General features: G+C 42.0%; 1 protein-coding gene across 1 annotated transcript; it reads right to left on the bottom strand.

Moving 5' to 3' along the window:
• Positions 1 to 465: 465 nt before the first annotated feature.
• Positions 466 to 6,046, bottom strand: LOC6564577 (uncharacterized protein CG3556). The gene is made up of 6 exons (XM_001991364.3): positions 5,098 to 6,046; positions 2,522 to 3,969; positions 2,267 to 2,462; positions 2,089 to 2,166; positions 1,944 to 2,026; positions 466 to 1,857 (listed from the first exon to the last, which is right to left on the bottom strand). Exons 2-6 carry the CDS (start codon positions 3,930 to 3,932, stop codon positions 1,796 to 1,798), a joined length of 1,830 nt encoding a protein of 609 aa, XP_001991400.1. The 5' UTR covers positions 3,933 to 3,969; positions 5,098 to 6,046; the 3' UTR covers positions 466 to 1,795.
• Positions 6,047 to 18,342: the final 12,296 nt, after the last annotated feature.

Genomic DNA, 18,342 nt, shown 5'->3' with positions numbered 1-18,342 from the left:
TGCTGATTGAACTGCTTGCTTGCTTGCTGACCGCGTTTCTTGTAAGCAGTTCGAAATGACATTCAAGATTTGTAAGTGCTTACGTTTCATGTTTTGAATAGAAAGTCTATGAGTAATATAATTTTATGTATATTGTTTTTGGCTTTGAATGAGCAATGCATAAATGTTTTGTATTGATAATGGATATATATATATATATATATATATATATATATGTATGTATGTATGTATGTATGTATATCTGGGTAGGCATTGTTTTATGATAAGTATGACATGGCATTGCCTCGTTCTGCATAGTGTTCGTTAAGTTATTCTTTGTTCATTTTCATATTTTCATAAATTGTTTTGATTTTCCACTTAATTTCATATAAAACTAGTTTTTTTTTTGTTTTTTTTTCTTCTTTTTTTTTGTATTATATATATATGTATATATTTGTGTATGTATATGCAGGTTTTAGTATATATATATATAGATATATATATATAGAGATATATGTATATGTTTAGGTATGTCTAGGGATGATTTTCAATCACTTATTGTTACGTACGGTGTTTGGTATAACATGCTTTGCTTGGACTGACGAACGCTTTCATTTATTTATGTTATTCACTTTAGCCTCTCTCAATAGCATGTAAAGCGTTTTCTGTGTGTTTGTGTGTGTGTGTCTGTGTGTGTCTGTGTGTGTGATTGAGTGTTACAGCAAGCAACGGATTCTCTGCATCCAAACATTAGGCTCTCAATCTCCAAAACGGACGGAGTGACAAATGAGCTAATCTCACATTTGTTTGCTTTCTTTTTCGACAACGGAAAATGAGAGAAAGATGGGGAAAAGCTTTCTACGACTTGCCGTTTTCTTGCTGTGTGTGTGTGTGTGTGTGTGTGTGTAAAGTCGTCGCTATTTCTTTTGGCCTGTTTTTCTCGTGTGCCTGTCAAAGTTATCAAGGTGTGTTTCACATGCCGTCAAACTGAATTTGATTTCTTTTGGTTTTAGATATTCTTGAAATGTGGATGTTAAATATTTGACATGAAGTTATGTTACTTAATTGCAGAGTTGCCTACTTGAAAGCAAAAAACAGTTAGTTGCAAGCTTTTAAGCACACAATTTACAAACATTTTTGTTTTTTTTTTCTCTTTTCTTTTTTCTTTTTTTTTTTTTGATTAAAAGGATATTAGACTGCGTAACATAAAGTTTGACAGGCACATGAAGCAACCTGCCTTCGAGTAGTGCATAAGGTTATAATTTTGTTTTTTGTAGCTTTTGAATTACTTTTGCCATTTTCCTTGGTTGCGTATAACCTTAACACATTAGTAAGCTAACGTTAAGGTATATTTGTATAAAGGTAGTATGTATGAATGTATGTATGTAAATAGTATGCATGTATGTAGGCATGTATGTAAATAGTATGCATGTATGTAGGCATGTATGTATTATGTATGCTTGGATGTATAACTTGACTTCGTAAGCCTTTCGCTGTCTATGCGAATTTGTGTGTGGGCTAATGCAGTTTTGATAATGCCATTATTATGCAGTTATATGTATGTATAGTATGTATGTATGTGTGTATTATTGTATGTATGTATGTATATAGAGAGCCACATACATATACACATACACATATGGATGCAGTTGCATTAGTTGCAATTACAGTTGCCGTTAATGAATGATGAAGTTGTAGTTTCTGTTTGATTTTGCTTATAGTGTTAGCTGCTATATCCTCGCCTAGTGGCTTTTGCTTTTGCTTTGTGGGTTAACTTTAGTTGTAGTGACTAAGGCTGGCAAATCGCTTCATGTGCTTAAAGTTTCTTATACCAATACAGATAGTGTTCACCATCCTCGACCATTAGCTCATCCACACCTGCAAAATGCAATCTGATTAGTATAGTCTATATATATATATATATATTTATACAGGTTAATAAAATTGCATGTGGCTTAACTGACCAACAGGCGCAATAAGCTGATTCCCAGGCGTATTGTTCGGATCAGGTAACTCGGGCAATCTGTACAGCAGCCAGTAGTGGTATCTATAGCGGGGATTGTTTTGTATATAGGCAGTTTCCAATTTGATATTTGTGGTTAGACTTACCCCCGCGGCTCTTCCTTCTTGCCATAGAGGGTGTGGACGTAGTGTCCGTTGGGCCACTCGCGCGCCTCGAAAATGAATCTATAAATGGCACCAATATTAGTTTCCTCATTCATTAAATATCCTACTGATCTAACTGAATATGCTTCTGGGTTAAAAATAAAGTTAAAGTATTATTGACCTTGGATCCATATCGGCGGCCTGAGTCATTGCCTTGAAGAAGCTCGTGTTCTTGGGGGATATCAGAGAGAGGGAGAAGGCTTCGGTCACATTGGAGCCCACCCACAAGGTATACGTGTATGAGATGTTCTTCGAATCCGACTCCTCAGCCGAGGAGCTAAGCCCGAACGGCAATGCCAGCTTTGGTTCACCATTCTCTGCATAAGCGGAGCAGAACACGTTATTAAACGGAAAGTGGAAGAAGTGTTTCTTTTACCTGTGGGATCGCTGCTCTCGCGGATGACATGATCACACTGAAGGGCACGGACAGCGCCCAGACCCTTCCAGCCTAGGGCCAGAATGATGTCGGCTGTGAGACCGACACCAATATCCGGCTCCTGGCCATCCTGCAATGGCTCCTCGCTCCAGCCGCCATCGGCACGCTGCCGACTCAATATATAACGTGATGCGGCTGTGCGATTCCAATGGCCAGCCGGATCATATTCGAGATCCTGCAACGCCTGCATGGCAAGCGCCGTGCTGCGCAACGAACCAAAGCTGCCACGCTGATCCTGGAGGCTGGCCAGGCCGCGGGCCGGTCGTCGCACAAAGTGCTGCAGATGCCGATGGCGATGGTCGGTGACGATGCAGCGCAGCGCCAATATGACCATGGCAATGGCATCCACACTCTGATCCGTCACACCGCTGGCGATGTCGAGGAGTCGCCGGATCTGGCGCTTGCGCACATGCGCTGCCGAGCTGCACGCGGACAGCGTGGTCAAAGCGAACTCAATGTCCTGGGCGGGCTCATGATGTTGCAGCGTCGCAACCAGATCGTGTCCATGGAAATGCTTTGGATCCTTGCACAGCGAACCCAGCGCAAGCACATAGCGCGCCAGCTTGTCCAGATTGAGGGGACGGGGCAGCGTATGATGGCGATCGAGCATCGCCAGTATTTCAATCTCCATCTCCTTGACGGAGAGCGTATCCTCCAGCTCCTGAATGACCAGCATATGCGCATCGGCGCTCTCATTGGGATCCCGCCCGCCTGACAACTCCTTGGCCAGGATGACGACATGGGTGTCGTTGCCCCAGCCATAGTCCAAGGCGCGCTTCTCCTTCAGCCAGTCCAGTGCCCGCAATATCGAATCCTGTTCGTTCTTCGTCGGTGTCGCCGAGCCAATTATCTCGTGCGGCGGTGGAGACGGCGATGCGGTTGCTGGTGCACCCTCTGCTGCAGCACTGCTGCTGCTGCTGCTGCTGCTGCTGGAGGTGGTCGTGTTGCCTGTGGGCGGCAACGCTGCAACGGCAACGCCAACATTCGCTGTGGTTTCCGGCTGCTGCTCAATGGACGCCAAAGTTGCTGCTGCGCTGCTGCTGCTGCTGCTGGTTGTCGTTGTTGATGTTGTTGCCGTTGCTGTTGTTGTCGTTGTTGATGCGGCCAGTGCTGCATTACTATTGCTGTTGTTGCTGTTGTTGTTGTTGGTTTGCTCATAAATGGCATCGTTGTTGTTGTTGCTGTTGTTGGTATTTTCATAATCCTTGGCCAGCGGCAATTGTGGAGGCGCAGCTGTGCTTAAGCCAGCGCCGCCCGCCTCACCAACGGCCGTTGACGTCAGCGTCACATTCTCAGTCAGCGCCAGCGCCGGCAGCGAGATGAACAGTAACAGAAGCGGCAGTGAAATCATCTTTGCTGTTCCTATTCCGATTATGCTGCTCAGTCAGCTGGAAGGGAGAGAGAGAAGGAGAGAGAGAGAGATGAGGACAAACGGCGAAAGTCAATGGCTGGCAATAAGCAGAAGAATGTTACAGTCGAAATTAGCCGACTATATCATACTCTGCTTAACACAAAACTGTAGAAGGGAAAAGTACATTATCGAAATTCTAGTGATAAGCGGTAAAACTCATACTTGATCTGTGATCATTTGATCGCTATATATATAATATAATAAATATATATACATAAATATGTGCAAGGACATTGCACAAACCGAATATACTCATTCGACCCTTATAAGGGCACAGTGTGTACAAAAAAGAAAGGAGTAGAATGGTAGGCAGTACGGTGGGGGAGGGGGGGGGTCAATGGCGGCAATGGAGGCGTTGCCTTGAACTGAATTTTCTGCGCACACATCCACAATCAAAAAAAAAAACACGCAAATGCAATATTGCAAATTACATTTTGCCAACGTCACGCTTTTATCGATAATTAAGACATCAGATCGATAAGCAGCCCTGTAGGCCTCCCCCCCTCCCAGAATAACTGTCAATTAGTCATGCACAAAAACAAAAGGAAAAAAACATACACACCAAGTTGCCAAGCAGCAAAAGCAGACTACATTAACCACACACACACACACACATGCACACAATCTGTGTGTGTGTGTGTTTCGGGCGCTTCTGAAACAATAAAAGTTAATTAAGTGACAGCAGAAAGTGTCGAGCTGTCGCTTACATAAGGCAAAACAAAAAAAAAGAAAATGAGAAATATGCTGCAGCAGTAGCAAAACAAAATTTTTCATTAAATTAATGCACACAAAGCAGCAGCAGCAGCAGCATGAGGAAGGAGCAGCGGGAAAAGCTCTACTCTAAAGCTTTGCAATGGCAGTAACAGCAACAATGGCGCCCGCCAGCTGTAGTTGTTGTTGTTGGTGCTGTCGCTTAATTAACTGCACTTTTTAAACACTATCGTTCTCTTTTACCCTACCATACACACACAGACAGGCGCTTCTTGCTCAACTTTAACTTTATTATGCTGCGCTGCGCTGATATGCTGCTGACTGCGCTGCTTTAGCTGTGCTGCTCTTGTTTGTTGTTGCTTTTGCTGATGACGCTGTCACCTCGTTTGCTTACCTGCGCCGTCGTCTTCGCTTCGCTTCCTTTCTTTTACTTTTCTGTGTGTCGTCTATTAATCGCTGTTCTTCTTGTTGTTGTTGTTGTTGCTGTTGTTATTGCCGTTGTTTTGTCTTGTCTCTGCTGCTGCTGCTACTCCTGTTGTCTATTGATTTTTTTTGTATGCCTAGAAAGCAATCGGCGACTAGGCGACGTTTGTTTAACTGGTTGCAAGTATTAGTTATTGTTGTTCTTGTTCGTTGTTCGTTGCTCGTTGTTCGTTCTTCGCACAATCAATAAATGATGAGTGACTAATTTAGTTGTAGTTGTTTCCCTTTTTCGCTCTTCCTTTGCTTTATTTTTTTTATGTAATCGCGCGCACACATCAGGACATCACTAGGAATAGTGTCAGTGTGTGTCTGTGTGTATGTGTATGTGTATGTGTAGTGGACTGGGGCGGGGTTGAATGAGGGGGTGGAGGGGAAGTGGGGGCGTGATTGGTGTGATGTGTGTGCTATAATTGCTAATAATGCTCTGAATTAAGAGTACTTTGTGCCGTTAGCAGCATATCGGCTGCAACACACACACTCACGCACGCACACGCACACGAACAAGTGCTTTGACTGACTCACACAGCTGTTTGTTTGCTGCAAAAAGTAACGGAAAAAAAAGCTGCGGCTTTAATTGCAACAATTGCTTTCGTTGTTGTTGTTGCTGTTGTTGTAGCTCGTAGCTGACATAGCTGCTTTCCTGATTCTTTGTGCCTTTTTAATATTTTTTCTAATGTCGTCGTTGTTGTTTCTGTTTTTGTAGTTGGTGTTGGTGTTCCTGTCGTTGTTGTTGTTGGGTGTTGTGCCAAAATTGCCTGTGCTGAGAGTTCTTTTAATCAAGTTGTTGTGGCGGTTGCCGTCCGCTCTCGACTGACTGAATATCGCCTGGCACTACACGCACTGCTCGAAAGCATGTCTGTGCGTGCGATGCTGCCACTGGCCACCACAAAGGAATGCGCAGGATATGCACCCAGTCTGGCAACATTCATGCGCGGTATTTTTCGAAGCCATTTCTTGCACCGCTTAGCCAAGTTGCAAGTATGTGTCCTGGCTGTAAGCGTTCGTTAAGTGAGCAACAAGTTGCGTGCAAACGGTGAGAGTCCTGGCTAAAGCTTGACACACAAAAACAGGGCTGTTATGCAAGTGTTCAAGTGCAAGCGCGCGCAAAAAAAAAGCGCTTGTTTTTTTTTGTCTTTATATTTATTTACTTTAATTAAATAGTAATAGTTTGTTTAAATCTTGCTAAATATATATGTGCTTAGATGAATTGCGCTGTTTGGAGCCATTGGCCAGCCTGCCCCTTAATCGCCCAGGCCGTTGCCTCAACTGCTGCCTGCTGCCAGTTTCTCTGTCTGTAATTTGATATAGTTTTGTGCTGTCCGCCGACAATCAACATCAACATCAAAAAAAAACAAGCAAAAAAAAAATATATATATATATATATATATAATAATAAAGAAAATGTGCCGCCAAAACCGCCGCAATTGAGGCCGTCAACGTTTTGTTGCTGTTTAGTTTGAATCTGATTTTTGGCTGAGATTCTTTCGAGTGGAGAGGGAGCGGGGAGCGGGGAGCGGGGAGAGTAGCTGGCTGATTGCCTATCGTTTTCGGCGAGCAATTAAAAGAACAAGCGGGCATATCGCTTACCACGACAACAACTGAAATCTATATGCAGTCTGTGGCAGGAGGCAGCGGGGCAGCGGGGCATGCAACGTCCGAAGCAGCAAAACAAAAGGCAAAGGGAAGTTCAACTTTGCTGCTGCTGCTGATGATGAAGCTGGCTCTCTTGCTCAGTTCCTTTGTGCAGTTATGACAGGCGTCCCCCTCACAGACATATATATATATATATATATATATATATGTGCTTGGTATATATCGGTGTACTTCAAAGGATCCGTTTATGGTTAAGCTTTTGCTTGGCAGCTGCTGGCCAGATCCTGCTGCACCTTGCGGCGACAATCGGCGACAAACAAATGATCCTAGCGTAATCCTAGACTCGAAACTCTTTTAACTGGCAGCTGGCAACTTGGCTTCGCCACTTGATGTCGCTATCTTAAGCGGCAGGCAGCGAGAGAGAAAGATCCTGCGATACAAGGACTCCAGCAGCATTTGTCGATTGTTTGTTTCCGTTGCTGATGCTGCTGCTGCTGCCGCTGCTGCTGCTGAGCTACTCAAAAGGATGCCTCGCTGTGTATCCCTCTCTGCGCCGTGGGTGCTGCATGCAACCTTTTGCTGCGCAATATTTGGCAAGCCAATTATCTCTGTTGTTGTTGTTGCTGTTGCTGTTGTTGTTGCTGTTGTTGTTGTTTGTTTAGCCGGCGCTATTTATTCAAGCCTTGAGCATTGCGGACAATAGAGGCATACAGCCTTGAGCTATTATCCTGCCAGATCGTTGCGTCTCCTGCGACTGCTACTGCTCCTGCTCCTGGCTATCGGCTCTCTTCTCTCGGCTTATTCACGTTTTGCATTCTATTTCTGCTTCTATTTCTGCTTCTGCTTCTATTTTATTTCCCTTTTGCGTAATCGAAACAATTGTCTATTTATCTTCATGTTGTTGCTGTTGTTGCTTAGGGCGCAGCAGCAGCAGCAGCAGCAGATGATGATGAGATCAATCTGCCTGATAAAAAACACAGACAACACACCAAAAACAAAACAAAACAAACCGATTCGAAACGAATCGAATCGAATCGAATCCATAACAATGCAAAAGAATCTAAAAAGTGCACCGAACTGCGCCCTGATTACGATTACAATTGTCAGCATTCAATTGCCAACTGTTGGTGTTGCCTGAAATTTAAAATATATATAAAATATGTATATACATATATAGATATATATATATATACACATTATTTACTCTTGCAACAGACGGAAATCTCTTCGAGAACCATTCGAATTGTGTGGCCTAAAAACAGTTCAAAATTTTCAAAAATTCAAGTTACAAATCAAAAGAAGAAATTCAATAAAAAAAATGAAACTGAAAGTTAAGGAAAAATCAGCAAAGTAAATTAAATAAATTGAGTTAAGTCGATGGAATTGCTAAATAATTTTTAACACTTAAGTTACAAATTCTGAAGAAAGATAAAAAACAATGGAATAGATTGAAGAATATAATAAATATATTATATTATGATTATTAATGTATATTAGTAATAAGAAAAATAACAATGTTAAGCAAGCAAAGAGAGAGAGAGAGAGAGAGTGAGAGAGAGAGAGAGAGAGAGAGAGAGAGAGAGACAGCGGGAGAGACAAAAAGTGAGACACAGAAAATAAGGAAAATATGGCAAATCTTTGAATCTGGAGTTAGAAAAGCTTACCATCCATTAACATATATATTTATATATATATGGAGAGATATATACATATGTACACATTTGCAATTATTTTTATTTCGAGAGATTCCAAGAACAATCTTTTAGAAATTCTCAATAGCTCTGAAAGCCAAAGGACTTGCTAAAGTTTGATTTCCTTGGAAATGGCAATCTTGTTTCTCAAAACTGTCTGCTTGAAACTTGATTTTCAATATTTTTGAAGAACAGTTTAATTTAATATTCATTTTTGGTCTTAAAAAAAAAACACTTCTAATAACTTCGAAGCAGATATAATAATTCGATTTTGTGTGCTTTAAAGATATTTTCCCATTTGTGGAAGTGGCATCTTTTTGGGTTTTTTTTTTTATGCTGAAGCACAGCAAAAATGGTTGGGTAATTTTTGCAGTTGCCAAACTGCTCAAGTGTCCTTTATAGTTATTGAGAAAGGAAGAAATAGCATTTACTGCTCAATAGCTAAATACGGGTCGCTCAACAGTTTGGCTGGCTGTTGGGCGAATGACAAGCACAAGGACAACAAATACAAAGGATTTCGTTGGAATATTAGAAAGGACTGTCAGCTGAGGCAGGTGAAGGAGGTGCATAGCGGGCCCAAATGACAAATGGCCGCAGATCAACAAATAAGGAAACGAGCAAACAAAAATGCTGAGGGGGGTGGCAGGGCTAGGAGCAGACATGTGTCAGGTGTGCTCGGGCGAGTATATAGGCAAGTACATAAACGCTTTACATAAGCCCCAAGAGTACATAGAATAAAGCACAAAAACAAAACAACGACAACAAAACAGAAGAAAAAATGAAGAAACATAGGAAGCTGAGGATACAAGGACGAACAGCAAGGCAGACTGAGCAAAGTGCGCGCAACAACACCCAACACCTAAGAGCACAGGCCTGCACGGACTGGCGCGACAGACAGAGAGACAGACAGAGAGACAGACAGACGGACAGGGAGGACAGAAGAAGCCAAAGGACGCGCCAGTGAGTGGTGCCAAATGCTCCTTTGCCTTGCTGCCTCCCTGCCAGTTGTCTGTCTGTCTGTCTGTCTGTCTGTCTGCCTGTCTATCTGTCTGTCTGTCTGTTTGTCTGTCTGTTTGTCTGTCTGACTGGCTGACTGAGTGCCTGGGTGCCAGGCAAAAGCATAGCCAAATTGAGCTAAAGCCAAATGAAGCAACGTTGACGACAGACGCAGAAAGCTGAAAACAGCAAACAGACACAAGGGTAGCTGCAGGCTCTCAATATCATCCCCCCACTCCACCCCACCCCACCTCCCCCGACCATCGGAAAACTGCCTCTCTGACGTATGTATGTACGTTTCGAGGAGGCAGGCAAAGAGGGGGTTGCTCGCCGGGTTGGTCGACACATAAGGGCGGATTTTGGGCTCTGTCTGGCGCTGGCTCGCCATGAAAGGCAAGTAAAGCGCTATAAGAGCAAATATGGCTGCCAACACCCGAATCCGACACGTAAAGTGACGCGTTAGCTGCGTTGCTATGACAACCCTGGTCTGGTCTGGCCTGGCCTGGCCTGGTCTGGTCCCAACTACAGATTCCAAGCCACACACACACACACACCAGCTAGCCAACACGAAAAAAAGAAGAAACTTTTGGTTTCGTTTTTTTTTTTGTTTTTTTTTTGGTCCAATCTTCCTTTTTTTTCCGTGCCTTTGGGGATTTGTCGTCCGGTCGTATATAAAGTTGGATGCGTGGGGGCAGCAAAGGTAGCTTTATCTATCGGTCATCAAAAGTGGATACACGGTGGCCATCATTGGCTTGCATTTAATGAGATTTTCCCTCGCATTTTCGCTCGCTTTTCACTTGCTTCTTTTTTGTTTTTCGTCTTTTTTTTCATGTGGCTCCCTTTTTGCGAGTTTTTTTTTTATTATCTTATTTGCTCGCTGTCAGTCGCTTTTTAAAGCGCAGTCAATACTGCGACAGACACTGGTTGTCCAAAGTGGGTGTACAGCCAGCCCTTCACATTGGGGCACATTTGAGAATTGCATAGAAAGGCGATAGACATAAGATTTGAGCTTGAGTTAATTGGTTGTTCGATGAAATTCATTTCAAATGATGCTAAGATGAATAGATACATGACTAAATATACATATAGATAGATAGATAGACAGATAGATAAATAGATAGATAGAGAGAAAATATTAATAGTTGGATTCATTGAGAGACGGTTGAGTCAAGACAAAAACGAATAGAAACATATAGCAAGATATTTGTTAGAAGTAAGAAGAATAGATAAATAGTTGGAATAATGATGATAAAACAAATAATGGGCTTATAAATATATGAATAAGTATCAACAAAAAAAAAATTGATTTATTAGTACATATGTAGAAACAGAGATACAAAAAGAGCTGAATATGGGCATCTATCTCGGAAGCCAGCGTCGGAAATTTGGTGTTTGTTGAAACAACAATGGACAAGAATGTGTATCTCAATATATTAAAGGAACATTTACTCCAAAGTGCCGAGAAGCTAGGAATCCGAAAATAAGTTCCGGAATCACAGATCCGATCTCAAAAATGCTCTGCTGGATGAGTGGAGCAAAATCAGTCCAGAAACTACCCGGAAGCTGGTATCTTCCATGAAGGGAAGTTATTAAGGCTATCCTTATTAAAGTTTTCATATGCCTAATATATTACTTTTCTAAGACTGTCTAAAATAACCTTTGACATGTATTTTGGATAAGTTTTCATTTTTCGACTAATTTTAATTGATTAATTTAAACATTTTGCGTTTGTTTCTTTGTTTAAACTTTATAGCTAGACACTGCTGAAGTAAGCTGTGAGGCACTGTAGCTATGATAGACGGATAGGTAGATAAAAACATTATTATATGTTTAAATGAAAACTCTCAGAGTAATGAGTTAAATGTTGTATGGTTTCTTAGGTTTAAAATACATGTATCTATTTATGTACTATATATGTATATACCTAAGGCATTTTTACTATATTTAAATAAATTGAATGCCAAAATAAAAACATATTAAATGTTTAAAGACCCTTTCAAATGCACATGCACTTAAACAATCATGCGGCCACTTAAGACAACAATTAATTATTGATTGGCGCAGTTAATGCCACTATTTGCATTAATTGCATTAAATATTGCTACAATTGTAATATGATATGGAAGGCTAAGTACTCTCATCAAATTGAATATTTCATTCCATTTCAAATGGAATGCGAAATGCTTCGCACGAACTTCTTAAATTTCGAATTTGAAACTTGCATTAAGATCTAAAATCTGAAAACCGGAAAGTGACTTTATCTGTAAACAAAAAAGAAGATCGGCTATCTTAGATAGATTAGTCTGTTGATATATTAATTTTAGTGCAAACATATAATATGAAATGTCATCAGAAAGATTTGTTCTAAATTCCATTATTTAAGACAAATCTTTCGATCGATTTTTTTAATGAGACTCCGATCCGATCCAGTTGGCAAAAAGACTGATGACGTTTCAGCAAAATGGCTTTAGCATTAAGGGAGTCCAATTTATTCAAAAAATTGGTGTACCAAATGAGAACAGACTCACCGACGGACATTGCTATATCGACTCGACTCGACCAGAGATGCTGATCAAGAAGGCAACAAACCTAACATTTTTTCATTCTAGAATGCAATGGCTCAACTTAAGATGATTTTCTTGAGTTCACTTTGAACTACTTTGTTTAACGATTGTTGCTGGATGTGATAATAATACCTGTGCCAATGTAAGGAAGGCCTGCAAGGGTATTTCAACTTCGACTTCAACTTCAGGCGAGTTAACTTTTGAAATTCAAGCCGTTGCAGCTTAGGCAGCCTTCAAGCGCCAATTTTAACAGCTTGTCAACCGCAAGCAAGGCTATCCCCAACCCAAACCATAAAGTCAACCCCAAACAGCCCCCAAAATGGAACTGAGCAACTGAGAAGCTGAGTTGTGTTTGTTTTTACCTTCCGTTTGGGGCTAATCAGCATTGCATTTGACTCTTCTGCTTCGTTGATTTGGTTTTAATAAAGTGCAAAATGCATTTGCTGCAAATGGGGAATGGGTGAATGGGTGAATGGGGGAATGGGGGAATGGGGGTGGGAAGGGCGTGGCTGGAACTGAAAGATGCAGCAAGCAGAAATCTTTTGTTTTGCGCCACTCGACGAAATGAGTACGTCAAGAACGATGAACATGAACATGAACCAGGACCAGGACCACGACCACGACCAGGGTCGGGAACAGGACCACGACGAGGACATGTACTAGCAGAAGGACTAGCAACAGCAGCAGTACAGCTTGTCACAAGACACACCCACTTGCAAACACACACACACACACACGCACACACATATTTGTGGCAACTGGCTGTGACAGTTGGCAACCGCAGCTCGCCATATTGGCACATGTCCTTTGAAAGGCACCCACACACGAGCTCTCTCTTTCAGCTGTTGTTGTGCTGCAGTTGTTGTAATTATGCGGCTTGGCAGCCAAGAAACATCTAAAAAAAAAAAGCATACAAAGTAGAAAGCAGCAAAGGCTGAAAGCAAAAATAAAAATAAAAATAAAACAAAAAATAAAAATGGAGACAAACCAAAGAATTGCTTTCTTCAACTTGCTGTAGACTTAATGCTCTTACAGAGATATTTTATACAAATTTTCGAGTGTTTCTTAAAGTGAGTGCAACACGTAATTTTCGAGTTAGTTCCGGATAACGTCGAAATGCAACTCGACTTTTAACAGTTACACATATCATTGAAAAATTTGAATACCTTCCGCAAGGGTAGAGAAGAACAAGGAAGAACTGCCTAAAATCCAGTCGCATGTGGAAGCCTACACACAATGAAACACTCATCTACTTGACAGTTATTAGGCTAACGATGTTGAAAAGCTTTTTGTCATAAGCATCGTGACAGGCAACAACAACAACCAACAACAACAACAACCAACAACCAACAACAACAACATGTAAACGTGCTTTCCGCTTTGTTGTTGCTGCCAGAGTTCCTCATCATCAATGTGATGTTGTTTGGCCGACTCGTCGACTGGAACTCAATTGGCTTTTTATGCTCTCCCCGCCCTAAAAACACCACTTTCGTCAACCCCAGCCCACATTGTACACACCCCTTTGGCCACTCTTTTAAGCCAATTTTCGTCTCGCCTTTGGGGCTATCTAATCGAATTTCGGATCTGGTAACAACGTTTTGGGTATAGATCAATTGAACATCCCCTTGACTGTTGTTTCCTTGCAAATGGTTTTTCATTAACTTTTTGAGGGTTTTGTAAATTTAGCTTTGCTGCAGCACAATTCTCCTTCAAGCTCAACTTATGAATCCAACTTATGCAATCGGTAATCACTCAAAGTTAATTCCTTATTCGCCTTTCCTGGATCTCTTTAATATCTCACATGAATGATCATTTATATCATTTATTTATGAACTATTTGTTTTGACTTTTATTTCTTTGTGGTGAAGTGGTTTAAGTGATAGCATTTTTCTATTATTAGATTAATTGTAATCTGCTTAAAATTATCGTGCATCTTAAAAAAATAAGAAATTTAATTTATTTGCCGCAATTTCTTGGAAAAATGCAAGAAAAGTTACTGAATATCTGGGGGGATTCCTGGAATAGTGTCAGTTACAGATCGGTTTAGGCTGAACTCCCGTTAATCCATTCCCTTCGTCGACTCAAAATGAATTTGCAACCCATGTCACATTCCTTGCAACAATTTGAAGCTCCTTTTTTGCTTTTTTGTGGATTTTTTTTTGTTTCGTGCAGAGAATATTTTATTTTTTCTCACTTAATATATATAATATACTAATATATATATTTATATATATATAATTATTCTTGATCAAGTCGCTCAGTTTTGAAAATCTCCTAATAAAACTCGAAACTAAAAAATAAATAATAAATATAAATGTTGCTTGATATTTTGTGTTAAATTTGATTATTTTTAGATGCAAGCCCTAGTTTTCCGACAAAAACAATATAAATAGCTCTACAATATGTCTACGGGGAAATTTAATCTTCGGAAATCCGAAAATATTTTTATTTTCTGCGTTATTTTTTTAATTACGCATATTGCGGCAAAGCGGAATGCCTGTAAAAGCGACAGAGAGTCGTTGCTTAAGTTGTGTCCCACACCCAGCCAGCAGCAAGCAAGAAAGGCAGTATTGCCCTCTCTCTCCACCTCCCCCGCCCAATCTCTTCATCTCCATCCACCCACTCCACTCCACTCCACTACCCAGCCAGACGCCCCTGTCTGGCACTCGAGTCGTGCAAATCCAAACGGAAATATGCGCAAATTAAGCCGTTTGTTATTTACGGAAATTATAAAACGCGTCAAGTGCGCCCAAGCCGCCAAGCCAGGCAGCTCAATCCACCCGAATCCCCGTCCGTAGGCTACCCCCGTGGCCCATTAGCCTAACATCATTGGCATCAAAAGCCGTTGAATCCCCCTCATCCCTAAAAAGAAAAAAATGGCAAATGACGGAGCAGCGGCCTCGACAACGATGACGACGACGAAACAAATAAAAACAGCCACCTATAAAGCACAGCCCCAAAACAGAGGCGCCTCACCCCCATACCCACCCCCACCCCCATCCCCATAAAATGCAGGCAGCTCTTCTATGCATCAACTAGGCCCCACCCAAGCTGGGCAAGGCAACTGGTGGCACAGTCAATGCAAGAAAATGTCATGAATATGATTTGCTTAGTAGTTGCTTTGGTTTTAATGGAATGCGATTGGGGGGGTTGGGGGTCTGGTGCCACTTAAATGCATGTGAATGACTATGACGGTTTGAAGTGACTCCGAAGCTGGCTAAGATGGCTGCCAGGGCAAAGCACTCGGCACTCGGCATTCGGCACTCGGCGCGCACTTAAGCGGTAATGCAGCGCCATGCAATTTTTACAAGCTTCAATACCTAGGCGAGGCAAGTTACCCTTATGCCACCCCCACCAGCCACCCTCCCCCCGACACTCGGCAACCTCTCTTAGCAGCCCCAAACAGCCGGTCGGCTAAGCTTGTGTTTGACTTGCATTTAGCACAGTCAACGACAACGGCAAACGACGTCCAATGATGATGATGTTGCTGTTGAATGACGTTGTACGATGAGCCGACTGCCTGAATGTCTGCCTGGCTGCCCCAACTCTGCCCCTCGCCCCTCGCTGCTGCTCCTGCTCCTGCTCCACCCCATTCCAAGTTCACCTATACCCCATTTGAGGGGTTGTATCTTTGGCATTGCATGCAAATGCCACGTTGATTTGATTTTGCCAATAAAGTAAGCTGTCACAGTCAGCACTTTTGTGGTAACGTCTGGCTGTCAGCCATTTGCTTTTGTTGTGACCACCCTCCATCCACCGACCCCCCTCTTCGCCCTACTCTCTCCCTCAGCCAGTTAGCCACCCTTTGCCCCATTAGTTTGTTAACGGCATAGAGTCACAATCGCAAAGCAAGTCTGGCTGCATCCATTGTTGACTCGGGGCTGGCAACGTCCTGATTATGCCGCAATTTTCTAAGTGCTGCGGCCAAAAATCTTCAGGTCCAGGACTCCCAAACAGATTCTGTTGCCGGTTGTGGTACAGTTCAGTTCAGTTCAGGTACAGTTACTCGTATCCCCGCATATTGTGCTATTTGAGTGTCACTAATTGGGCGTTGGCAAAAGTTGCAAATAGTTTGTTGGCTCTGCCACAATTTCTGTGCCCGGCAATGGGACAATGGGGTTTGCTTACCAACCTGCCTCATTACGGACCACATTTGCTTTCGCCATCTCAATTTCTAGTAATTGCAGTTGTCAAATATTGAATGGGAAACATCTTGAGATATATATATATAATGATGAAAAATAATATATGAGACTCAAAATATGCGGGATAAAACAAGTTTGGTCCAGTGATAAATATAATAATTTGTTGTCGATAGTTTTAAATTGTTTTTCTTTTTCTGTTTTAAATTTGATTTGTATAATTTAATCAGATTTTATTTTATTTATATCTACTGACTCTGCCGCGTATTTTTTGAGATTGGTCTGAGTTGGTCACAAAATGATTCAAACGAAAACCAATCTTTCGACCGATCGTTCCACTGGCTTACTTAATATATTACAACTCAAGAGTTCCACAGAACGATAATCAAGAACGGATAAACTTAATACTTGAACCTGTCAATGCGTTACAAAGTTCAAAATACCCTCGACGGGGGAATACAAATATGCATTTTACATACGTGATAAATCCATTTATTAGAGTTAATTTTGTACTTGTGGTACTATTAGAGCAAAATCCTAATAAGTCTCTATTTGGGAGTTACAGTCGAGTGGTTTAAATGATTCAAGTGATTCGATTGCAGCTGTTATGCTCGCAATGCATTGCCAACGAATCAGTTAATTTAATGGTCAATTAGCTCTAGCTGTGGCTCCTGGGGCGCAACTGAGGCGCCAAGTCAGCAACAAACTGTTGTGCAAGCTTTCACTTGAATTAATTGCACACAAACACAAACACGCACACAAACACACACACACACACGCACACACACACAGAGTGGCATATACTAAGCATATTAATTGACGAGCTGCCACCCAAAAGGAGAAAACGCATTTGAAGCCATGGCCGGGCTAACAAAGTGCGGCAGGAAATGCGCTTAAATATTTATGAGGCTCTTTTAAAATTTGTCTTAAGCACCGGAAATACAAATACCGGCCACACACACACACACACATACACACACAGATACTTGAGTGTGTGTGTGTGTGTGTTTTCGTCCACATACGTTTAGTCCGGGGAGCTCTTGTTCGAGGCAAATAGTCATGCAATATGAATGAGGCAGCTTGGCCGTTGTAGTAGTATTAGTAGTGGTAGTGGTAGTGGTAGTAGTACAGTCACCGCTGGCATTGTTAGTCCGGCAGTTTGGCTATCCGCAGATTACGCAACTTGTCATAGTAACCGAAAAGCGTTCGCCTCCCAAACACCCCAAACACTCCAACACTCCATACCCACAGCAGCCATCCCCTCCATCGATACGCTGTGCAAGTGCTTAGCTAAGGACATCTTTCAATTTTCTTTGACTGTCACTTGCACGAGGGTCCCGACTCACTCGAGTCCTGGTCCTGGTCCTGCGTGCGTGAGTCCGGGTCCCGGCGGACTTATCGTGCGCGTTGTGTGAATGTAAATTAAACGTCTCATTTCCGTTATGGCGCAACGCCCAGCCCACCAACTCAACTAGCAACCACTCACAAGCAACAACCACCATCCCCTCCACAGCCAGCGAGCAGCATCAGCCATCAGTTTCATCAGCAGCACCACCCAAAATACTCATGGGTATAGCAAACAACCACCAAAATGTTGTTGCCACGACCGTGCTGGCAATTTGCCCGCCCGTGTCAACCATTCGTCAACGCAACTTCGCGTCGTCCCTCAGCAGCAGCTTTGATATCCTGCCAGCCTGCCTGCCAGCCTGCCAGTCTGCAGTTGTTGTTGTTGTTGTTGCTGTTTTTGGTTATGTTTCAACATCTTATTGTTGGTCTCTAGCATCCAAGCCAACCCACAAAATATATGAAGTCCCACACCTCCCCGCACGTCCCATTCACACTCCACCCCACCTGCGGATTTCAGTTATTAAATTGAAGAATTTGCGCCCCGCATTCCAGCTATATACATATACATACATATGTATGTACATGTATATATGTATATATGAGTGTATATATATATGTGGGTGTGTTGAGTGGTGCTTTAGTCATTCTGCGTGAGTTTTTGCTCTCTAATTAGAACGCCTTTCATCATATACATTTGTACATGTTTGCGTATCGTATTTGGAAACTCTTCACGAACTGTTGTATTCTCATTTTCTCATCCAATTGAATGATATAATATGGAATTAAACTACAGTTTGATCTATCTGATTTATGTTCTTTATGT

This window comes from Drosophila grimshawi, unplaced genomic scaffold (genome assembly GCF_018153295.1).
Source record: "Drosophila grimshawi isolate 15287-2541.00 unplaced genomic scaffold, ASM1815329v1 contig_848, whole genome shotgun sequence".
NCBI classification, from domain to species: Eukaryota; Metazoa; Arthropoda; class Insecta; order Diptera; family Drosophilidae; genus Drosophila; species Drosophila grimshawi.
Note: the sequence above shows the minus strand (reverse complement) of the source record. Positions and strands in the feature narration are given on the sequence as shown.